General features: G+C 43.2%; 2 protein-coding genes across 3 annotated transcripts in view; both read left to right on the top strand.

The window, feature by feature from the left end:
• The window catches only part of LOC122623104 (integrin alpha-PS1), a 44,424-nt gene extending 18,840 nt beyond the window's left edge, over positions 1–25,584 (top strand). Inside the window, exons 2-9 of one of the 2 annotated variants that reach the window (XM_043802044.1) lie at positions 15,060–15,187; positions 16,268–16,294; positions 20,000–20,112; positions 20,231–20,364; positions 21,411–22,807; positions 22,885–23,024; positions 23,080–24,153; positions 24,214–25,584. In XM_043802044.1, the coding sequence (XP_043657979.1) occupies positions 15,060–15,187; positions 16,268–16,294; positions 20,000–20,112; positions 20,231–20,364; positions 21,411–22,807; positions 22,885–23,024; positions 23,080–24,153; positions 24,214–24,459 (3,259 nt within the window). In that variant the 3' untranslated portion in view covers positions 24,460–25,584. The remainder of the gene's footprint in view (positions 1–15,059; positions 15,188–16,267; positions 16,295–19,999; positions 20,113–20,230; positions 20,365–21,410; positions 22,808–22,884; positions 23,025–23,079; positions 24,154–24,213) is intronic. The other variant, XM_043802045.1, reaches the window with a different exon arrangement.
• LOC122623106 lies at positions 3,768–4,577 on the top strand. Its single transcript, XM_043802047.1, has one exon. The coding sequence runs from the start codon at positions 3,818–3,820 to the stop codon at positions 4,316–4,318; it is 501 nt and encodes a 166-aa protein (XP_043657982.1). The 5' UTR covers positions 3,768–3,817; the 3' UTR covers positions 4,319–4,577.
• Positions 25,585–25,707: the final 123 nt, after the last annotated feature.

The raw sequence follows: 25,707 nt of genomic DNA, 5'->3' as shown, positions 1-25,707 counted from the left end.
TAATCAAAGCGGCTGCTGCTCCAGGGAATAGCAGGGATATATATAAAGGCAATATTTCTTTTTATTTGCATGCGTGATAAGGATAAGGGCTGTCAGCGATACGAGTATATGTATGTATGGAAGACATCCCCAGGGAGCTGCAGTTCTTTAATGAGCCTTGTGTATTGTGTATCTGCAGTGGGTTTTTATCCGCTCCTAATTGACAGGCAGCATTTGCCAGTGGGCGTTACGCTGCATGTGGCATAAATAAATATTATTTATTCGCCCTTATCGATTGCGTGGGCAGCTAGCCACCAAAAGCCAACCAGAAAGCGTGGGTGCCAAGCTCAAGCTAACTCTAGCCATACTATTATCCCTTCAGGGGGAAAAAAGCAACAACCCAAAACTGGCGAATCGCGGGGCGTGCATCTGTGGCATGCAACTGCGGATCTGCGATCGGCGAGCATCAGTGTTGCCGCAAAAAGCGCCACTCTTCGCTGGTATTTTATTGGCACTCGTATTGACATATTCCATTATCACCACTTGGCCAGCGCTATCTTATCCCAGGCCAAGATATCGAACCCTGTGCAGAGCAATATCTTCAGATATGGCCACATTCCATTCGCCAAGTTTATGAACCTTAACTCCATTACAAAAAATAATGATTTACTCCAGCTATAAAGCAGCCAAGTGAGCAACACTTGCAGGACTTTGGCACTCTTTCTTCCTTGCAATTTAAATTTGAATTTAAATTAGCCGCCGCTGCGAAGAAAAAAAGGTGGGAAATGTGGGAAAAGAAGGGGTTACGAGTGGGTTAAGATTTGCATTCACTTCGGTTTGCTTGCTTTGTATAATTCTACTTACCAAACGTTTAATATTAATTGAGCATTTTTCCCCTCTTTTTTTCGTTTCAGGTATGTATTTTCCATTAGCTGCAGCTGTGATTAATTAAGCCACAAAATGCTGGGATATCTTTGCATTGTGAGTGCCACAACAATGCAGTGAGGGGCAAGCAAACAGCAAATGAATACCAGACTCCACTGACAGTTTGCATTTAAATGTCAATCAGGGCCACACAAAATACGCACAAAAGGGTAAATAAAATGGTAAATAAAGGGGTAAAAAACTGACAGAAACGCGGACAATTTGAAGACATGTGATTTTCGAGTGCGGGTGGTGCTGTTTTTTGATGGTTTCTATGGTTTCTATGTCTTTGATAGTCTCGCTGGTGGTGGTTTCATTAAGTCAGCCGCCTAATGCGATTTTGACAAATAAATTCATCAACACTTCCGCTGACAACTGGCAGATGAGGCAGCCACACAGCAGCAACTACTGCGAGTCCAGCTAGAACATAAATTGCAACTGCAACAGCAATGGCAACTGCAGCTGCACGCGAAAAATATTCACAGCCTAGAGTCAACAAATAAATGTAATACTTGTTTATAGCATAGAAACTGAGAACTCAAACCATTTAATTTAGCAGCCAACAACTTACTCAGTTGTAGTAAACATAACAAACCTTTTTTTCTCAGTGTTCAACTGCTGCAAAATGTTAACAACGGCAGCAACAGCCAAACGCATTTGAAATTCAAATTTGAGCACATTTAACGAGCATTCGCTTGGACAGCCAAGCAGTTGTAGTTGCGTTTGAGTGGTTTTAGTTGACTGTTCGCTGGGTGGTTGAGGGGGTGGTTTCCCCCCGGGGGGGTGGAGGAGGTGGGGGGGTCCAGTTGAGCGGGTGGTGCAGTGGATTAGCAGCAGGCAGCGTTGTGGCTGTTGGCCTGCCATGTCGACGCTCATCAGGCTGACAGCTCTGGCATAGCGATAAATTTCCAAAGCACCCAGGCACTCAGGCAACCACCGCAGCAAATAAGTGCAAAACACTGCGAAACTGCACCACTGAGCCACTGCACCACTACACCATTGCACCACTGAGCCACCATTCTGCTCAAGTTCTCGGGAAGTTCGGCGACCAGAGAATACACAAAGTTAATTGAGCATGCAAGCAGATCAGATTCCTGATTCGCCTGTAACAGTGACAAAAAAAGTATTGCAACAAACAAATATTTACTTGAAACGATACTAAACATTATTATTGTATAGTTTATAAGAAAATTGTATATTATACAAATAGCTTTTTAATTCTTAATTTATTGTAAATGCATGCATATGCTACCAAGTTGGTTTTAAGTTCTTCTATAAATGTGCATTCTTTATGTTACTGAAAGTATCTAAGTATCCGAGTATCCGAAAGCTAGATTATGAAAACCAACTTTCAATTCAGATTTTACACTTATTAAGAACTGCAAAATCTGCAATCTTCAAGTTTTTGAAAGTATCTGAGTATGTGAGTATTTGAAAAATCCACTTTTCCAGATACTTTTATTGTTCACTGCTGATCTGTAGCCGTTTCTTGTGATCCGTGTAAGTTATTAATTCGCAGAGTCAACAGAAATGCATACGGAAACGTGACAATGTGCGAGGGCGAGAGAGAGAGGGAGAGACAGAGCGAGAGAGAGAGGGAGAGAGAGTGAGAGAGAGAGGGAGAGATATTTGAATAACTGAGGGCGCGAATGCGAATGCGAATGTCTGTTTTCGAGCATTCCAGTATCTCAATATCCCTGTGGGCGATTCTCAGATATGCCAGGCGATGCACAGTCACCCATAAAAGTCAACGGACCTAATGAACTTGCAAATTTTTATGACTTCCTGGGCTGGCGAATTTGTATGAATTCGCTTTGATTTCAGATTGAAAGCTTATCGCAGTTCAAATGTGACATTTTTATAGCTTTTTCAGAGCTCTGAATAACGAAATTTTCCCAGCTATGAATGCCACTTTTTTGTTCGCCAACATTTCAAACATTTCTCAATGGAAGTGCGTTCACTGTACTTATAATATAAACCATCAAATTCAGCTAAAATTTGGAATCAAATCTCTGCCAAATGAAGGGCAACTTCGAAGGTTTTTGTAAACCAACTGAAAAACGAACTCGAAATCGAATCGAATTCAAAATTGATTGCCTCCTCCGGATGCGATGAATTTCCAATGATCGCAGCAATAATAAACGAAGAGAGCCCCCCAAAAAATAAACAAGAACTCCGAATGGCCATTGTAATAAGTGCACTTGAGTTTGCCGTCCATAAAACGAGGCGATACGGTTTAGAGTTCAATCGCGATGGACATAACAATTATGATTACTACAGATCCAGTGGAATTATGTATTCGTTCCCAATTCGCCCACTGATAGTGGCTATCGGGAAATGAAACAAAACTGTTCATGCCGCATGGCCCCCAAATGTTTGACCCACTTACACGGACACACAGTATAGAAAACAGGGGGGATAGAAGTATCGGAAGTATCTGGGATGCCATATACTATATGCTGTATCTATCTACTCAACATATGTTGCCCCAGCAATCCATTTCGAATTCGATTTACCAGATTGCCCGCTGCATAGGGGAATTACTATCAAATTTTACTATGCTTATGAAAAGAAACATTTAAATTATTCGTGGCACACTATCGAGAGAAATATCTGGGTAACACATTTCTGCCAGTGGTTCTTATTTGTTTCAGGTTGAGTTTTTATTTTGTTTGCACAGCTGCCAACTCTCGCAGGAACTTCACCTTCTCACTTCCTCTTGATAGCGTTTTGGGTTTTTTGTTTTCTCCTTTCTTTTTGGCATTGCCGATAAGAGGTATCAAAGTATGCCTTGAAAAACCAATTTTTTGGCAGGCTAAAAATGAGTTTATGTTTCGTTTTGATAACGCAACTCAGCACGCCGAGAAAAGTCAATCTGCAATTGGAGTTAGGAGCTAGTATACCCAAGCGAATCATGACCGAGGAAAGTTCCCAGAGCCAAACCGAAAGTGAGAGCGATGAGGAACCGAAACCAGCAAAGGAACCGAAACCGGAAAAGGAAGAGGAACAGGAACAGGAACCGGAACAGGAACAGGACCCGGAACCGGATGTGGAGCAGGCCAGGATCAGCGACTCCTCGGAGGATCTGAGCAGCAAGGAGTGGCTGAGCCTGCACGGATTTCCACCTGGCAGCGATGAGCAATTACTGCCCATTTTCTCGCGCTTCTGCTCAATAAACTCGCATCGCAAGAGTGAGCATGGTCTGGAGCTGCGATTCGCATCCGCGGAGCAACTGCAGCTGGGCGTGCTGATGGCCAAGCGCCTGGTGGTGGGCAACATGCAGATCCACTGGCACGTGGGCCGCATGGAGGACGATCCCTCCATCAATCCCGATCCATCCGGGGAGCGCAGTACCACCGGTGAACTGGGCGTTTTGGGTAAATTACGAAGGGCGTTCGCCAACTACTTTCGCTAACTTTACCATTCACAATTTACCTTCAACTTTAAAAACAATAAAACAGCTTAATGGCAATCCTAATGTTAGGGATTATGCTTAAAATACGTATAAAATCTTATAATTAGCAAGTCCCACGTTAATTGCCTTGAAAAATCAAGATGTTACACAATAGGGGTCCTTGGGGAAATGGTTCCCTGTGGTGAAATGAAAACGCGTCCCTTGGCAATCGCCATTCGAGGGCAGTGAAAATTGAATGTGATTTCCACCCACATAATCCATTTAATTAAGTGCGACTAAAAGTCAACATAACGTGCCATTCAATATGGAAATTTAAAACCCAGACAACAAGTTGCTGATCACATAAAAGTCTTGCATATCCAGTAAAAACCCAGCCACCCCATCCCAACCACCCACCCCCTCTGCTGGCGCCCACATGAGGCCGAAAATGAAATGGAAATTTTGTGAGAGAGCTGAAAAAAAAGAGGAAGAAGAAGAAGTATAATAATAAAAACCGCCATAAATAATATGCTCATATTGCGGACTCTTCAATTAAAACTCATTAACATAATGGCCTAAAACAGCACTCGACTAACTGCTGCTGAATGTGACAAAAATAAAGCAATAACAACAGCTCTTCCAGTCGCGGGGTGGGGCGAGGGGAGGGGTGGTGCCCCAAGAGGGGAGGGGGGAGGTTGTCTGCCTTCAAAGTAAATTTACTTGTCAGTGTCGACGCGTGTAATTTATGCAAATTTTATGCGCACACCACCAAAAAGCACAGCACCAAATAAAAAACGAAAAAAAAATACAAATTTTACTACAGCCAGCGAAAAACTGGCAAAGACGGCAAAAAAAAGGAATAAAAAAAACTACAACAAAATAAAAACATTAAACGCAAAGCACGCAGAATTGTTTCGGTTTTGTTTTATATTTTTTGTTTGTGTTGGAGGGCGGAGGGGTGTGTCGTTTTCCATTTAGTTTATGGCGACATAATTAAAATTTATACGACTTACATGCACATCCCGCATTTACAGGGAACGAGCAGCCGAGAACACCCCTTTTTTTGTAGGCCAGTAGAGTACAGTACAGTGATAACACCGCGATACGGTCGCGACTTATGTCATCGCTCATGACGCTCAACGATTAATGTATCTTATCAAATATTTCGTAATGCCACCTAATCGAATATTACTTAATACGAGGACTGGTTAAAGAAGACTTCAGAATTCGTAACAACGTGTAATTTTAATGTAATAATATTTTCGTATTGGAAAACTGTACAATTTCATTGAGAATACAAACATGTTACATTCATATTTGTTAATATCAACATAGTAACGACGATGATTTATCTAGGCTCCACTGTACTCAAATGGGCAGCAACAAAAGTTATGTCAAAATATGGTCATATATTGGGAAATCCCAGGTCTTCTCACAATCGCTCCCTCCCTTTCTAACGCCCCTTCAGTTTGGCTCCCCAATCGCTCCCCATCTCTTTTCCACCTGGCAGCCTTCGCCGTGTGTGGTCATGTCAGTCGCTCTCTCTCACTCCACTCTCCACTCACTCCACTCTCTCTCTCCCCCCTCTCCCCCTCTCCACCTTTCCAACTCACTCTCTCATAATTCTTTCAAATTCAAATCCAAAGCCAGACAATAACAACACTAAATTATGAAGGAGAAGACTGCAGTCCTGCTCTCTCGCCGCTCAGCAGAATACACAGGAAGATTTGAATGGCAAATCTTTTTACAAGTACAACGAATTAACAAAAGTTTTTTGTATTATGTTCAAGCACTTAGTTAAGCTACTATAGCTATAAGAAAAAACATTGATTACTTTATAATTGCAAGCAGTGGAGTTATGCCGCATAATCACTTCTTTTTTTTCCCAGTGTCTTGCGGCTTTCGTTCCTCTTCATCTGTTGCTGTTTGTAATTTACCTGCCAGCCAGTTGTTTTGTTTACCTATGCCGGCATTTCCCTCTTCACCGGCCATCGCTCACCTTTTCCCCTGGTCCTTGTCCTTCGACCCTCCCCTCCCCTCCTCCTGGGCCTACTCCCTGCTGGTACACTGAACAGAAAACTTCGCAATTAACAGCCAATAACAGCTAACATATAAAATATCTGCAGAAAACATATAAATAATTTGATAGATAGAATTGTAGCTCGCTTATTATTATATTATTATTATATCACATTTGAAAACTGCAGATATTTTCTTTCGGTGTAGACCCTTCTTCAGTTGCCTTCCACTTAGCGACCGCTATTAAACGTCATTGTCTCCAAGCCTGCTTCGCCTCTTCTTCAGATTCTTCTGGATATATACGTATGTACATATGTATATGCGTGTATTTGTTTATGGTGCGGCTTCGTCTTTGTCATGAAAGGATAATAAAAAACGAAATTATGTTTAAATATGGTCATCCCCCTCTGCATCGCCGTGTCCTCTTGCTCTCCACCACTCGTTTGGGGCAAAGGCGTGTTAACATTTTTATTACCGCCATGTCAGTTCCCATAAATGCGCCACACAACATTCGTACGTAAGAGAAAGATATAGGAACTTGGAACTTGGAACTTCAACTTACAGCAAACCATGACCTGACCATCGTAAGAAAAACCCTAGACATGGTATTAAGCAAATATAAGGATAATATAAGTAATATTTCGTTGTTTCAGGATTTCCGGCCCTAATTACCACACAAACCGTATGGATATGTTTATAGATCCAAGGCCAATAGGTTGCCATCGATTAATTGACTCTTATCTTCAGACTTAAGGTCCGAATCGCGAACAGTTAGAAATTAATTGGATTGCCTTCATTAAACGGCAGGCGATATTTATCGTTCGGCTTATCAAATTAATCAAGCATCCTCCAGCTCTCAGCTTTTGCTGCCTTTTGAAAAACTCTTGATATTTTCCTGGCCTGAAGCAACAGTAATTTGTTTACTAACAATTTATGAGCGAAGCAAGCAAAAGTCAAACTGAAGGAGGCGAAGAAGTACAGTCAAGCTTCAATAAGACCACTTATGTTTGATCTGCATGATCTTTCTTTTTATAGAAAGCATGCTCCCCCAAATGTTCGACTTGTAATCGTTGAGTGTAGCGAGCTATCACTGTAGAGATTAATGCAGGCCTGAAGCTGCGCATGCGCATTTGCCAGAGACAAATTTCCGAACGCTGATCCAACCGCTTGACCTTGCCATCAATTCTCATAATGGAAATGGCTTGCCAGTCGGGGGAAATGGAAATGGAAATGAAACCGCTGGGCCGCTTTCCCAACAACAGCAACAACAACAACGTCAAAATCCAAATACAAAACGCGATAAGCTGCAAAGCCGCGGGCCAATTTGTGCTACTTGGGTTACGTTGATGGCTAAAGGGGTTGTGGAGCTCAGAGTAGCACTGAGAGAAAATATACTCACAAAAAAAATAAAAAAAATCCGAGATAATTAACTTGGAGAGATTTACACATAATATTAAGCTTTAAAAGGAATGCCCCACGTTGGGCGCCAGTTCTGTTGCGCAACGCAGCTTAGCGCTTTCGTTTTTCCCCGTGCAATTGGGCAAATGTATCGATGGCGGGTCTATGGTTTGGTTCGATGGGTAGCTGGGTAGGCGGTTAAGCGGGCTACCGCCGCAATTTAACGCTCCACTGGCCACAAACACACACACACAGATAGATACGGAACCATATGTAGATCAGCGAGATACATATTGTATACTATATGCGAGCAAACATCTGCATCTGTGTTGACCCACAATTAATCTGAGCCGCACAGCTGCGAACAACGCACGAATTTTGGGCAGAGTTTATCAGTTGGCACTGTTGGCCCATCGGCGCTGCATTTCCTGTATCAATTTCCCATACGGTTGGCCAAATTAACGAGCCGTGAGCGATGACCCAATCGAATGTGGAACTAGGCTGGTCCCACGAAATGCGCAGCTTGCTTTTTTGGGCCTTACCCCAATTTAAGTTCGCTTTAATTAACAATAAGTTGCTATAGCAAAAACAAAGAGACCGTGGGCCAATGTTAATGAGCAGTATTATTATTATAATATGCTCAATTTCACATACATAACAAATGTAGTTAGTTTTTCTATTGTGCTGTTGTGGGTTTAAATTCCATTCAGTTGGCAGTTATAACCGAGTAATTGTGAGTTGTGCCACTTGGACCAGATTAAAGTGTATCCATGCGATACTTGGCAATGAAAGCAATAGATTGCAAACAAACTTTATTCGACGATGTGCTAACAACATAGACACGATTTCATCAGTTTTTATGGTCGAAAGGTGTAGTAGAACCTTCCTCACTTACGTTTTTCTCGGCCACCTTGTTTTTCTTTTATTTTGGATGTTTCCGCACTTATTGGCGGCGCCATCGAAGGCGTCATCAACTTGGCCAGATCCCCACTTCGGCTATTTTAGGCGTCTTGTTCTGCGATTTTAATGGACACATTATGTTCTTGACCCGCGGCGGAAACGCGTGCCTGCCTGCCATTATGGATTTAGATTTGGCTATGGATTTGGCTTTGGCTTTGGCTTTGTGCAAATTGAAACATCCACGGATGTTAGCTAATGGGATCCGATATCTATATAACCACACACTGCACATCAATATAAGGGAAAACAAATGATTAACAGCCCCCCTCCCCTTCCAAAAAAAAACGTAAAAAACATAAAAACAAAAAACGGACCAAAACCCTTGAGGGCTTTGGGTGCCCTACGATTTTGGGCATGACTTCATTCATACAACAAAAATCTTCGCGGCTTTTCTTCTTTTCTTTTCTTTTTTTTTTTTTGATTTTGATTTTTTTTGGACACGCGCGTCACGGCGACACCTTGACATGCCACGCCCACCAGCACATCGCCGCCCAGAGAATGAATGACTTAACCAAATCCCATCAAATTATGCGCGTTCGTTGACTGCCCGTCTTGAATTTTAAGCCTTCGCGACCCCTCCAAAAATGAAATACTCCCCAGCAAATTGAAAGAAAACCGAAACCCCAAAAACCCCGAAAACCCGAAAACCGACAAATTTATTGAATTATGTTTCTCGCTGTCGTTTGTCGTTTGTCGGATGTATTTTGTAGTTACTGAAGTGACAAATCTTTCGGGTTATTGGGTTGGGTTAGGTTACGTCGTCTTGTGTTGAGGGATCCGCTGATGGAAGGTCACATAATCGAGTGAACTGCAGACTGGATTCGAATTATATGCAGCGGAATAATGAGTGGCAGCGATGAAAAGGAGTGGCATGCATACATAGGGTTGAGTTGGTTTTTGGTTCGAATCTCATACGAAATCAGATGCCTTGAAAGAATATACATATGAGGAATGGGTCCTCGAAATAAATGCTAGAAATCAGTTTTCCTGGGAAATAAAATGCATGGAAATGCGCAACAGGAGAACTTTGAATGCAATAATAATAATAAGAGTTATGTGAAATATTGAAGCTAAGATCATAAACGAGGCATATGTATCTTTTCGACATTGTATCTTTTAAACCTCTCCCTTCAACGTACACTTTCTTTATATTTTTTGGCTTTCATTAACCAAATTCCCTGTTTTCTTAACTTTGACATTGAGCCCGTGGTGCGAGTGTCAATCGTCAACGCGGACTTGTCGACTTAATGCGCAAATTGAATTAGGCAATGGTAATTCAGTTGCTTCTGTTCAGTTTCGTATACGTAATTTGATTTTGGCTGCCTTTGGCTGTCAGGCTTACAGGCCCCCAATCCCAAATCCCAAATCCGAATGTGGGCAATCGACAAACGACAATGGACAATGGACAATCGCATTCCAATTTGACGCAAATGCTGCAAATGTCGGCGATTTAACAACACACAGCCTCTCCTCGAAAATCCCCCGTAGAAGTCGTCGGTTGTAGTGTAGTATGAATGTATGTATGTATGTGGCATTTCTTTCGACTTTTGAAGACAGCTGCAGGTAAACGACACCGCATGTCGCCTATCTTCGATTCCGATCGGACAGGTAACCGGAGTTCAGGTAGATGGGAACACATCCTTCTCTGATAACTTCATCCTGCCGCAGCAGGAAGTATCCTGCGAATCACGCATCCCACTCTCCACGGCGATGTACCCTTGGAAATACAATATACTATATACGAGTATTTATAGGGAAGTATGTGGACGAACGTGACTAACTGCGATTGGCCTACGGGCATAATTAGAAGCGAATAACATCACCTGGCGACTGACTACTCAGCACAATCGCCACCACAGGGCAAATAGCGCACTGCAAATATCAAACAGTGAGCGAAAGTATGTCGGCATATTTTTCAGCTAATCAGCTAATCGCATTTAATCAGTAGCACTCTCATCTTATCGCACTGGCGCCATGAGATTAATTTTCCAGATTAGTAAGCCAGTCCAGACCGAATGCGAAATCCGAACGGCATCCGTTGGCCCGGCAACAGATCGATCCTAGAAAGCACCCTCTTCTTCCACCGCCAGATGAGACATCCCAACCATATATGCCATATAGACCATATATACCATTCGTGTCCCCAGCAGATCCATAAATATTTACACCGCCCAGTGAAGAGTGAAGGAGTAAAAGAATGAGAGAGATGCATTGAGTGGGTTCACAGGGGTCACTGCGAGACGAAAATGAATTGAATTTTTGTGGCTGGCTTGGGGCAGACAAATGATAATAAATAAATATGCTGCGGAGTGGAGCGGAGAGTCTGCCGATGCTGCACCACTTAAAGATATAATATTGGGGATTGGGCGAGGGCGATGGCGATGGCAAACACTTGGGAACACACTTGTGATAATCATGACTAATAAGATACACAAACAGCGCAACGAGCGACTGGGAGCAACCGAAAAATATATGAAATACAAAATACAAAATACGAAAACGAAGGCAAACACAGCTGGACCAGAAAGGGGCAGCCAAACCAGACAACAAAGTACTCACACAATTTCTGGCAAATGCAATTCGGGGAGTTCCTTATGCGGCATGGATGGGGGCTACGAAAATAAGTCGGAGGATAAGCTCATTTGGATGGAAATCGGAGGGTGAGCAAGTGGAAAACGAGCTGAGGAAGGGCGAAAAATATACAAAAATAGCTATTTAACTTCAATACAAAAGCTTCAAATGCATACGAATGTGGCATCAAGTGATTTTCAAGTCATGGGATAGGAAGTATCTTTCAAGTTTAGAATAAAAAGACTGCTAGCGATTTCTAAAAGCAACTCATATTTTTTTCATTATAAAGAGAAGCTTCTCTACGCCTAATAATTGAATAACCCCGCCCCGCGGCACAAATAATAATTGCATTTTTTTATTCGAGTCAAAGCATGAAGCGATCTCCTTTCTTTCGCCTTTCGCCTTTCTTCGTTTTTTATTCAATCAAACAATCAAACTCTTACAAGAGTCTCTTCAGCTGCGGGTGGGTTTCGAGTGGAGTGAGTGCTGGCTAGTTGAATGGATTCATTAGATTCACAGGGAACTGGCTTGTGGTGGGGAGCCACTTGAAAGGGTTTTCGAGAGCCGGGCAATTGAGGCGACACGCGCGACGCCTTAAAGCGGCAATTAATGTTCAAATTTAATTAAACGCATTCTAAGTCGTCATCGCCAGTGCACTTCATCATTCCCCTTCCCATTCCCAATCCTATGCCCACCCCTTTGGGTGCACTAGATCCAGATCCACCACCAAAAGCTAAGGCCAGAAGTTCAGCGTCATCGGATTTTAATTGCACGCGGGTCGGCAAGTGGAGCAGTTGCTACACTGCAAACAAATTGGGCCACACAGTAGTTAAAAAACAAAAGAGACGCATCATTTAAATGCAATATATCATCTGCTAAAGCTATAGTTTTATAGATATCTGGCGAAATTTATTTATTTACTGGTATTTCTCCAAAGGCACTTGCTGTTTCTCACAGTATTGTAGTTTGTTTCGATTCCACGATAATTGAGGGGATCAATCCCCATCCCAAGCCACCCCTGCACCCCCATTTCCCCCGACTAGCCCGCTAATTGATAAGCTAAGTAGCAAGTGCCATAAAAAGTGGCATCCAACTCGCTCCAGAATCCAGAAAAAATCGACTCCAACCGCCCACTTTGCGTCGCCTACTCCATGAAATCTCCATCGGATTCGAAATTCCAGCTAGATCATTAGGGCTGTTTTATGGACTTTGGGCCATGTCAAAAGATTTACAGCCAGCGGCGTTTGGTGACCAGATTTATGTGACTCGTGTTTTATTTTCCGCCTGCCACTTGGCTGCTATCGCCTCACCTTTTTGGGAAAATGCAGGCACCTGCTAAATGAGCAGCCGCAGCAGCAGTCCAAACAAACCAGGAAAAACTATCTCAAAGATACAGCACAGCACAGCACAGCCAAGCCGATCATAAAACCAACGAAAATGAGGCAGGTTCAGGTCAGGTCAGTGCGTCTAGATTTAACGTCTTCTCTATTTCTCTATTTTTTCCATTTTTTTTATTGTTGTTTTGTTGGTCTGTTGCAAGCCGAGTGTCAGCGTTAATGACCACAAGACAAACACGTGAAAAATATGGGAAATGAAAAGAAGGAGAGAGCAGCAGGTCTAAGTCTTAAAACCCGGCTCAAAAGTCGGACTGGGTCTTGATCTAGTTTTCTTACCTCATTTGTGACTGCGAACAGGTTTCCAAATTGAATTCCCCGTAAAACTTAATTCAAACATAGTTTTCGGAATATGTCGACATATAAATTATATATAATTTCAAATTTTTTGAAGGCTAGTTGAAGTATTGTAAGGTTTATTTCATAAGATTCACTATTCCCATTCAATAAACACTTCAAATGGTTAATAGATCCATCACTTTAGTTTAGAGAGCAACACTGATGGATTGATGCTGAATGTAATATAAAAGCCAGTTATAAGTTAGTATTAAGCTACCATCTGTTTTCGTAGTTCCAGAATTACTGGATACTTTTGCCAAATGGGCAAATGTGTCAATTGCGAGGCGACAAAAGCGATAACTTGCAGCACGCCCATGAGCAGCGGCTCCTTCTCCTTCGCCTTCGCCTTCGCCTTTGCCTTTTTTATGATTATTTTTTTATTTTGCACCACCTACACCCACCACTCCCAGAACCACCCGCACCACAACCCCGCTCTTCCATCACAATCATGGGCAATTTGGCCACCAGTTTCGCCTTTGGGCACTTAAAGTTTTCTTTTCTTTTATTTTCGATTTTTCTCTTCTTTTGGGGTTTTTTTCTCTTGAAGTTGCGGCTGTGACGCTTGATGGCTGAGGTTTTGATGCACTGAGGAAAATACAAAAACTAATTAGTTTTGAGCACAATACCTTCCTAATACTGTAATAAAGAAATATTAATAACAACATAACAATTTTATGTTTCGCAGTTCTTCTTTCCTAGAACTTTGCTGTTTGAAGTCTTACAAATTTTAAGCTGATACATAAATATATACATAGTGTTTTTTTTCTGTGTCTTGGGCTTTTGGTGCTGTGTGTGGTGTGGTGTGTGTAGGTGCCATTTAATGGCCGCCATAAAGCCAATCCTCGCCTTCGTGTTTTGTAGTTGTCGTACATGCAATTTCAGCTGTTGTTGTCGCAGAAGTTGCCGTTGTTGTTGCAGCCGCTGTTGCAAGTTGCTGCTGCTGTTGTTGTTGTTGTTGCCGGTTATGGCTGAGCTTACGGCGGCAGGATAATGAACATTCATGTTAAACACGTTAAGCGAGCGAACGTGGGTGCTATTCGTTTTTGTTTCTTTGCCTTTTGCTTAATTTTTTCATTTGCCATTCAAGCCGCCCCCTTTTCTTTCTTGGCCCTACTTTGTTGCCATTTAGCGTGTTTTCTTTGCCATGTTTTCACTGGCGACGTTTTCATGTCGGAGAAATGTCTTTCTTCTCGTGCTTTTCATGCATCGGCAATTAGACTTGGTATGGCATTTCCCTAGCATTATTGCCTATTTACATAACTACCTGTTTCAATTGCCACATTTCGCTTAAAACAAACTACAAATTTTGGAAATTGAAAAGGGGTCATTATACTGCTGGCGTTTTGAAGCTACTCCTTGGCAATGTGCCTGCTCATTAGCGAAATCTTTCGTGCAGACGCGCCCAAGTCACTGAAGACCCTCTACACCAATCTACACCCACCCATTGCACACGTTTATCGCCCGAAGTAATTACATTTTGGCAGGGCCAAGCCCCAACAAAAAAAGCTGAAAAAAAACTGAAATCCAAAGAGCCAACTGAAGTGCATTGAACCAAGTCGCAATTGTCGCTGACTCTGAGTATCTGAGTCTGAGTTGAACCCACCTACAAATCGATTAGCAGTCGGAACCAAAACGCCGACCCGCAATTAGCCACTAGCAGATAGCCATGGCTATATGTGTAGCCATAACCCAGCAGAACCGAGGTGCGACTGACCACAGATCGCTTGTCTTGGCGGTTTTTGTGGTTGGGTTCAGCTTACCAAGTCGTTAAGTTCGAATATATGCACAGGGAATAATATATAGCAGGTGGTTTCGTATTTAAATTCTGTTATTTCCCACTTGAGCGGATATCAAAATAACTATCATGCTAGTGTTAAAGTCCACAAATGGTTGCTAAACCCAAATACCCGAGATGTGTAATCAAAAATACCATTCATGTGTAAAAGTCCACAGCGTCTGGCATTGAATGCAGATGGAATTCAAGTTGGTTGAATGATCATCAGAACATTTGGCCATATTTAACCATATTTGATTTACCTTTATTTATTTACTTTATTCATGTTTCCCTTTTTATTTTTCAGTGTCTTGGTGGGAGCCCCACTGGATCAAAATCGACAGCCGAACACCACACACTCTGGCGCCCTCTGGCGGTGTCCAATGACCCAACGTTTCGATGACTGCGAACAAGTGATCACCGATGGCAGGCGATGTAAGTGAATCATATCCGTGATGGATACCAACTAACTAGGTTCTTTAGTTATAAGATGTTTAATATAAATACAAATACGTACGCATCTTAAGTTTTTAGGTTTCTACGATTAGTATAAGTCCAAGTATGTCGATAACTTCTAACCCAGTTTTGCCATCCGTAGCCCTGTTACTTTCTACCTAAGCCTGTATCAACATCCTTTCATTGGTGGAGGTTTGGCTTGTGCCAATATAATATAGTTATAAAATATAGATCTAGTCATAGTCGTAGATACCGAATCCCGCTCCCAATCGTCTAGTGACTAACCGGAGTGCCAATGGGGTCAAGGGTCAACCGGGCCTTTCAGCTAACCGATTCGCATTTTCAGTTTACCCCAAATCTTTTTTATTCGAATCCCCACTTAGTCTGCGAGTTGTACATAAAAGATTGCCAAATGCTGTATAGAGATCTGTGACTAAACGTATCTAACCTTTAAAACCCTTTTTTGTTCCTAGTTTTAAGTAGGAGAGAACGCTGTGATCGATAAAAAGGGGGCACATTGCAAGCGATTAATTCGATGAGTCATTGGAAATGAAATTGAAATTGGGCTATCCAAAAATATTGTGGTTAAATATCATTTTATCGATCACTTGTTGAATCGTACGAATAACTTTCGATGAATCGTTCGTTCACGTGATGAGCACTCACTATTATTACTCGTACATAAATATATACTCGTATTATCCACTAGTACCTACTGTATAGATATCGATTTTTGTCCTAGCATCTTATTCGAAACATATATAAAACAAAACACAAATACTGATATCGAAAAATACATTTAATTTAATTTTAATTGATTTGATCTTTCTTTCTCTTTTTTTCTTTCTTATGTTTTTTGATTTTTTGTGCTCTCCCATTTACCTATTTGGTTTCGCCAAAATCCAAATTCGTATTCGGTGCGCATAACTGGGAAATTCATTTGTGTCTCTGCCTCAACCTGAAATCCTAACCCGCCCAACCACTCCAACTATCCAAATATACTGACAAATCTTTTCGATATTTGCCATATTCGATAAATCGAACGAACGAATCCCTTAGCAAACGGAGCATATGAGATTAATAAGCGTAAGTGGTTTTGGGTGCTTTAATTGTTGTCATGCCCACCAAAAACCGATCCTTAATTACCACCCGATTCCCGTTCAAGGATCGCGCATCTCATCGCAACCGCTAACACCCATTCAGTATTCGATTGACCTATATATATATATGCATATATATGTATAACCAGTATGCCTTAATCAGTTTTCATACCTTTGGTTTGCGCTTTGATACGTTCACCTACTGATTTGAATTTGAATTTGAATTTGCATTTGCGTTGAATTAACCCCGGCATTTATCATACTTTCGATTCAGTGCACCCATTCACTTCCAGACCCAGAGAAGTAAATAAATCGCCTGTACACACCCACATACATAAGTATACTTTTTGCAAATCTAAAATATATCTGCGATCACCGAAAGTACAGTCACGCACGCATGCCTATGGCCGCCATATTGCTTCCCTCTCACTCTTATATTTACTTTTACTCTTACTCTTACTGACCTACCACGCATGCGCGCACTAATTGCAATCAGATATTATGTATATAACTATGAAACGTATCTTAAACTACACATCGAATTGTACAAACGCGCATTTAAATGTTTGATTACATATGTATACTTTTGAATTAAATGTCTATAACTATACCTAGTTTATTAATTAAAAGTTTATTAATTTTACGTGATAACTAAATTGGTCGTACCTCTCATATTATTTGAAGAAAAACGTTAGGAAATCAAATGATACATCATAGCAAATATGTCTTTGGTGACAATCGTCACATTTGTTTATTTGCTAGACCCTCCCAGTTTTGAACCCTCCTAAATTCTAAATCCCCATAGTTACCCCTGTTATCCAGTTTAGCAACAAATATTTTTCAACAAATATACGATAGCATTTCTGAATATGTTTGTGTTGGGGGCCCATTTGCACGCTTCGATTCCAGCGACAACTTCATTATCGGCGTCATATGTTAACCATTTCCTTTAGCATGCCCCAACTGATTCTCGGAATTTTCACCCAATACCATTGGGGAGAAATGGGGAAGGAGATGGGGGGTCGCTGCGGCTTAACCATTTCGGCGGCTTCAATTGGCGACTCATTTAGCACTAATTATATAGCCATGGCAGCTGGTGCCTCAACTTTACACCCTTGTAGAGGGTGTCATATGATTTTCCCGAAATTCGCAATGCAGTGACATAATATATGATATATATTTGAACTTTATGTCTTTATGCTTAAATATTTTCCGACTAATAATACCGTTTTTTTTTACAATTTCCGGTGTGAAGAGAGAATTCAGCTTAAAGTCTTATCTTTGTCGGTTTTTATTGGTTTCTAGCATTGAGGTATTTAAAGGGGTATACATAGCATAAAAAGGGTATCACGTATTTGCATAGTTTCCACTCGTATGCAGATTTTTGCCCTGCTGGGTGTTTACGACCCCCGCCGCCAGTTGAGTGTTAACATGGAACTGGGTCGTCTGCATTTTTTTTAACGTCACTGTGACCGGGTTTCCACTGCCGCTTCTTCTTTCTCCTCCGGCTCTGCTCTGCTCTTCTTCTTCGCTCTTTTGGCAATCAGAGCGTGGCAGTTTTGAAAACAAGAAGAAGAAGAAGAAACGTCTGTAAAAAAATTCTAAAAAAAACCTACTAAAGCCAAAGCAGTGGGCTCTGCCAAAGGCGCCGCCCCAGAACGTGACAAATTTCACAAACTATGAGCAAAGCAAAAAATACCAAAACGAAGTGCAGAACATTAGGCTACACAGGGAAAAATACTTGCGCAAGTGCAGTAAACTAACAAGTTACATTAGAGCCCCTCCACTCTCCTACAAAACAAACAGAATCGTCTGCCGATTCAATTTGAACATTTTGGTAGAAAATCATTGCTACTTTCCCTCTAAAAAAAATGTCAGGCATTACCACATGTTTGCTCGCTGTGTACGCATGAAAGGCAAAAAACAAATGTTGGCTGGGGCATTAAAAATAACTGCAAATTGTAAAAGTAAAGCGAATTCTTGAGCGAAAATAGCGCGGAATTTTTCGGTAGGCGAACTAAAACGCGGGGCTTTGGTTAAGATTTTATTTGCATTGCTGCACATTAGCCATAACCCCCTTTTTTCATCCATTACCTTCAGAAAACTGAATTCTTTTCGAGTCGACCCAATGTCAGAAACGCAGAAACGGGGCAAATTGACGAGAAGAAGAAAGGGGGAGTGGCGCTGGGCGGTTCTACCAGCTGCGCGACTTTCACTGCGCAAACGCGACAGACGGGCGCGTTTTAAAACGCGTCAAACCCGTCAAGAACGGCCCACGCTCCAAGGCGAACGAAAAAAGGCCGAAAAGAAACGCTACACAGCGAAAAAAGAATGTGTTTAACTAAAATATATTTTGATTTAACATTCTGTTGCCCATTTATGTAAAGGTGATGATGGAAAATGTTACACCTCTGTTTTACTATGGCATTAAACGAGGTATTAGACAACTAAACAAGGACAAGAGTAGTGGAATATTTTTCAGTGCACTGCAACGGCGCTTTCTATCTCGCTTGCTCTTGCAAGTGTAATAATCATTTATCATATTTCAACACTTTGATGCTTTAAAATGCATTCTAAATCAATTTCGTTCGGCTCTCTCTCTTTTGCGGCTGCGACTGCGCTTTCCATTTTTGTTTTGCCGCTCTTTTGCTTCGTTTCATGCTTCGTTTAATCAACAATTTTTGTTGTTTACCTCTCCCTCCAGTTTTTTTCTTTTCTTTTTTGTTGCACAAATGCCGCCAGCATTTAACAAAAAATGGGAAATAATCAAGAAACATGTTGCCCGAAAATCAGCTGTAAATAATTGAATTGTTTGGAGTTCGGTGTCGCTTGGAATTTGCATTTTATCGCTTTTGTTTCAATTTCGATTTCCAGTTCCAGTTGAAAACCGGGGTGGACCAACAAATATAATAAACAATCAGGATTAGCTGTAAATTCCAATTGTACTAATACTTAAGGAGACATCGGGTTTAAACCTACATATTAGTAACATACCAATTACAGATTCATTACTTTCATTCATGTAAAATATATTTCACAAATTGTATTATTTACATAAATCTTGAAAAAAATCATAGATTTCATTTCTGTAATACGTATTCATTATTTACAAAATTGATCTTAAATATTAAAGGGAAAGAAACAACAATGTGTATGTGAAATTATCTGAAAGAAATCAATTTTAGTCGAATTCTCATTTCACAAGTTGCGTTTATTTTGTCTGCCAGCAGTAAAAATGCAATTTAAACGGAATTATATGTTATACGAGGCGTATGAGTGATAAATCGAATTTTAGTCAAAAATTAGGAAACATGGTCCACCCTACTGATATACAGATGTACGTATGTAAATTTGTGAATGATTACTGTTGTTCTGACCATTTCTAAATATATAAACTGTTGATAATGCATACTACTCGTTGTTTTATAAAGTTATTAATTATTAGCTATAATTACCGTTACTGTTGTTGCTGTTACTGTTATATTATTATTGTTGTTATTGCTGACATGCACATACACGAACACAAACACACACACACCCACACAAACACATGTGCACAAGTGTACACAATCACAAACACGATCACACACATTAGAAATCTTTATTTGGCAACTGCTAACATTGCAATTTCTCTCTGCACTCTCTTTCTCTCTCTCACTCTCTCTCCCGCAATTCTCCGTTATTCGCTCAGCCTTCGACAGCGAAATCCTCTCGCCGCCCGGCAACGACGAAATCAAGGAGGACCAATGGATGGGCGTTACAGTGCGATCGAATCCCCTGCAGGCCAACGGATCCGGCGGAAAGGTGAGTGAACCGCAGCCGTAGTCCGAAAATACTAACTATTCAGATTTAACACTTTAATCGCAACTTAAATGTATATAATTTATATATAATATATAATGGGAATATTATGATATTGTAGGTGATTGTCTGCGCCCATCGCTACATGTACATCGTGCGTGAGAACCGTTACGGCCAGGGTCTCTGCTATCTCCTCACGAACGATCTGCAGTTCGAGGAGGTCCACGAGCCCTGCAAAGGACGACCCGTGCAAAGGTCAGTACTCTTAACTCTCTTATCTTTCTTATCTAGGCTTTTAAGCCATTCATTCAGCTATGTAGTTCTTAATCCATGGGCATAAATTGTCCTAGGTCATCGCCAGTGATCAGGTTGATGTAATCAAAATGTACGCACATATTTATGTACATTCCCACACTCTTCGCTTTCTCAGTTGACAGGGGTCAGTTGTTTGTTGTTGGCGGGGGGAAGGGTAGGGGGGCGAAGGAAGAGTGTCAAGGTGAATTATCTCCAGCTATGAATAATGCGGGGGTGTTTCGCCCAATTAGCATGCAGTGTGTGTGGCAATGGGGAGAAGTGGATGGGGTGGACGAGGGGGGGTCGAGGTTCAGGGGCTGGGCGCAGGGTCAGCTCAAGTGTGACACCGATGACGTCGTTGCAGGGTACAAACGCACACTCATAAAGGTGAAATTTAATTTATTTAAATGACAGGAGCGTTTGGGGGGAAGGAGAAATATGCGGGGATTCCGCACCCACACGATGACCGAAATCAAGGAGCGGTTGGGAACGAGAGGTCAAAGGTGGCCCAACAGCGGAGAGGGGGTAGCTGGAAGGCCTGTCATCATTCTGAATATGCAATTTTTCATCAAGGTGAAACTCGCGTGTCCAAACTCGATTCGGGAATAAGCATGGGGGCTACAAGCTATGTGGAACAAATGGCTGGAAAGAGGTGAAGCACCAGCACCAGTTGGTCGGCCAACAGGCAAATGTTGACCCTGGTCATCCATTAATGTCCAACGCACAACTCCATTCGGGAATAGACAAATGACGGGACAACAAAGATACGGGCGTCCAAAGAGTCCTTCCGTTGACCATGGTCATCTATTAATGTCCCGATAAGGGAATAGATTAGGCCACTACGGGACGTAAATGAAGACGAACTGGACTTGTCCTTGGACATATCCATGGTCATAAATCAGAAGTCAACTGGAGTATCTATGGACATTACTCTTATTTATCCTAGGTTATCCTAGGTTAAGAAACAGTTAGGTTGCTAATAATCTGAATCGTTCTGTAACCATCAGGCAACACGAGGATTATGGACTGTGCCAGGCGGGCACCTCGGCTGCCCTGCTGGACGATGACACCATGGTGCTGGGTTCCCCGGGACCGTACACGTGGCGCGGATCCATTTGGGTGACCCAGGTGGGCGGGGAGTATCTGCAGCGCGACAAGACGACCTACTACAGTGATCACACGGACTCCAATTCGCCGGTGGACAAGTACAGCTACCTGGGCATGTCGGTGACCGGTGGCAGATTCTTTGGCCACATGTCGTATGCGGCTGGTGCGCCACGATCCGAGGGTCATGGACAGGTGGTGATCTTCGACAAGTCCACCGATAATCCAATGCCGGTGCACTCGATCCTAGATGGCGAGCAATTCGGCTCTAGTTTTGGCTATGAACTGACCACCGCCGATATAAACGGAGATCACAGGCCGGATCTGATAGTGGCAGCGCCGCTGTACTTCACCAAAACGGAGGGTGGAGCTGTGTACGTGTACCAGAACAACCAGGACACGTTGCCCACGAAGTACACACTCAAGTTGACGGGACCTCTCGAGAGTCGTTTCGGCCTGGCACTGGCCAACATCGGAGATCTGAACAAGGATAACTGCGAGGACCTGGCCGTGGGTGCACCATACGAGGGCAATGGCGTGGTCTACATCTACTTGGGTTCGAGGCAGGGTCTGAATTCCAAGCCCGCCCAGAAGATCCTGGCCTCGGAGCTGGGTGGCACCGTGCCCAATGGTCAACCGATTCGCACCTTTGGCATCTCCATATCCGGCAACACCGACTTGGATGATAACTCCTATCCGGATGTGGTTATCGGGGCGTTCAACTCCTCGGCAGCCGTGATCCTGCTGGCCAGACCCATCATCAGCATCCAGACGAGTGTGCAGCGCGAGGAGCTGCGCAACATGGATCCCAATAAGCCCGGCTGCCTGGCCGATCCGGCCAGCAATCTCACCTGTTTCACGTTCCGAGCATGTTGCAGCATCGATCCGTACGATGAGAAGAACAAGGAACTCCGGTTGGCATATAGCGTCGAGGCGGAAACCTTCGATCACCTAAAGAAATTCTCTCGGGTCTTCTTCTTCGATCGCGACAATAAGCGGACGAATGTGCGCAGTCGCGTGGTGAAGGTGCACACGGACGGACGGACAGAATGCCAGGCGGTCACGGGTTACATCAAGTCCAATACCCGGGATATCCAGACACCTGTGCGCTTCCGATTGAAGTACTCGCTGGAGGAACCGCCACTGGCCGAGTCCGCATTGGTGCGCCTCAATCCGATATTGGATCAGACGCAGGCGCACGTCGATTTCGAGGGCACCTTCCAGAAGGACTGTGGCGATGACGATCTCTGCGAGAGCAACCTGGTCATCCGGGCGGAGCCAAACATTACTATTGTATCAGGTGCGTCCATCTTCTGGCTATCTTTTGCAGTACAGAGCTCGCTGTAACCCATGAACGCTCTTTTTGTCATCATTTAGGCAACCAATACACACTGACTCTGGATGAGACAGAACTGGAGGTGCGCATCAATGTCAGCAATCTGGCGGATTCCGCTTACGAAGCTCAGCTCTTCATCGCCCATCAGGCGGGCGTTTCATATGTGGCCACCAAGAAGCCGGTAAGTGGTTACCAGTAATTCCGTGAATGTTTCATTCATTTCATTCAACCCACAGACGAATGCCACTTGCAACAGCTACAATACCACGCTGGTGGCATGCAGCCTTGGTAATCCCATGCTGCGCGACACCACCACATTTGTGACCATCCGATTCCAGCCCAAAGGATTGGAGCCCAGTGAGAAGAGCATGCTATTCCACATATTCGCAAATACCACCTCCAAGCTGGTGGGACGCGAGCTGCCCGAGCGGGATCTCCTCGTGAATGTGGTGCGTGAGGCGAGGCTCAGTGTCCGCGGCTGGGCCAAACCCGAGCAGAGTTTCTACAGTGGATCGAGTGGGGCCAATTCGGTTGCAACTACTGTCGCCACCGAGACGGAGGGACATGGTCCCATGGGTATGGACGATGTGGGCTCCCAGGTTCAGCACATGTTCACCATCTACAATGAGGGACCATCGACGGCGCCGAAAGTACAAATGGTCATCCACTGGCCGTACTCACTGTACAGTGATCCACAGAGCGGTCGACCGGTTCAGTATCTGCTCTATCTGGAGCAAGTACCCACGGTGGAAGTCAGCCAGGGCGAATGCCATGTGGCCAAGGAATATGTTAATCCGTTGAATTTGGCCAGCGGTTCCAGGGAAAATTCAGCTTCCTTCAGTGCTCCGGCCCAGTTGCAAATGTTCCCCCCGCACCCGCGTCATTCGTTCAACAAGAGCTCGATCCAGTCGCAGAGAAGCTACTTCTCCAGCAGCCACCGGGATGAGCATTCGGATGACTCGCAGTCAAGCCGCAATCGAGTCCGTCGTAGTTTCCTGGAACGGGTGACCCGCCTGGAGCGGTTAATGTACGATTCCGAGAGTAGCAATGCGGCGGGTTCGAATGGCAAGAAGCAGGACATCGTGGAGCTGGACTGCAACAAGGGCGCGACGAACTGCGTCCGCATCGAGTGCGATATTCTAAATATGCCCGCCGCTTCCGAGGCCCAGGTGGTGGTCATAGCGCGGCTGTGGAACTCGACGCTGGTCAGTGAATATCCACGGGTGGAAAGGGTCAGGATTTTCTCGACAGCCACGGCCCAAATACCCGAGAGCTATGGCGTCAATGTGACGGATTACAATAACATAGAGGTGAGGTTTCTAAGGTGACATGTTCGTGGATTTGTTTTACTATTTAAACTATTTTGCCAGGTGGAGACGCGGGCCTATCCGGAGTTAAGGAACCAACAGCGCGACACATCGATACCCTGGCTGATTATCATCCTGGGCATCGTGGGCGGACTGCTCCTCCTGGCGCTGGTCACCTATGTGCTGTGGAAGGTTGGCTTCTTCAAGCGCATCCGACCCACCGATCCGACGTTAAGCGGCAATCTCGAGAAGATGAACGAGGAGAAGCCCTTCCTGGCGCCATCAAAGAATACGCATCACGTTTTCTAACAAGAGGGCACCGTCGGCTGGGATTTGGTGCGCCGTCGGAGGCGTCGACGTCGTCTAAAGCTGCGACTTCCGGTTTCCGCTCAGCCACGACATGGCTGGCGGAAAACTACGGTCAAGTCCAATAACAATAATAATAACCAGAACAACAACAACAGCAGCAGCAGCAACGACAGCGATGTGGACGTACTTTCGCTGACACCACCGCCGCCACCTCTTAGCATCCTCAGCTGGGGAAACGATGGCTATTACCAAGCCAGCGCCGCCTGGTGGGGTCACCACATGTGATCGAATCGTGGGTCACCGTGGATCAAGTGGGTCATGTGGGTTGTGGTTCAATGTGCCATTTCGTTTACTTAATACACAAGGCTAAGTTCAGTTCTGTGGATGCGATCAGATGGAATTGATAGCCGGGATTCCGTCACTGGCATCAGCTAAATATAAATTCCATTTTAAACCTAATTTCCCCAAAAAAATATAATGAGACAAAACCCCCCTCGAAATGGTGCTTTTAAAACATCTGCAACTAACGAAGAAATGCTAAACACTTAGGACCTCCTGAAACCTTTAAAATGTAAGCACCTAGCACTTTATATTTAGCTGATGTCAGTACAGAGCTTAGGTCTAAAGAGTTAGCTAAGCCCAAAACGTTGATAATCTTTGTGAAAAGTGTTATTGTCAAATATAGATTTAAGCCTTAGTTAGGCTATGTTGTAGAGAACGACGAGAATTCCGAATATAGATTACATACTAAATCACTGCCAATAACCTCGAAATCGAACCGAAATTCCAATTTACTGGACACGACATAAAAACAAAAGAAAATATATAAATGCAAGAAATCGAAAGTATTAGCACAAACTTAATGCATAACTATAAATAATGCACGTAACTGAATTTAGCATACACCGACCAGATTATTCATATTTTGTTTGTTTTCCGTCAACTAATTTAAGTGATAGTTTTCGAAATTGTGCAAAACACTACAGATGTTAGTTTTTGATTGTATGTATGTACGTGTGGGGTCGAGTTTTAGTTAAATTAGTTGTAAATATAAATTCAATAGTACTAGCTGTAAATAGTAATTATGTTCTTTATCTATTTAATATACGATTCCTTTTTTTTACACCCCATTTGTTTTTTGAATTTTCCGTTTGGCGGGCGTTTGAATCGAACATGTTCGAACTGAGGTTCCATAGCAGGCAGCTTTGATCGAACATGTGCGAACTGAGGTTCCATAGCAGGCAGCTT

The sequence above is a fragment of the Drosophila teissieri genome, chromosome X (genome assembly GCF_016746235.2).
Source record: "Drosophila teissieri strain GT53w chromosome X, Prin_Dtei_1.1, whole genome shotgun sequence".
NCBI classification, from domain to species: Eukaryota; Metazoa; Arthropoda; class Insecta; order Diptera; family Drosophilidae; genus Drosophila; species Drosophila teissieri.
This window is presented reverse-complemented; position numbering and strand designations above follow the sequence as displayed.

What these genes read in the sequence shown, in the direction of transcription:
- LOC122623106 (XM_043802047.1), top strand. Translation starts at nt 3,818, where the DNA reads ATGACCGAGGAAAGTTCCCAGAGCCAAACCGAAAGTGAGAGCGATGAG.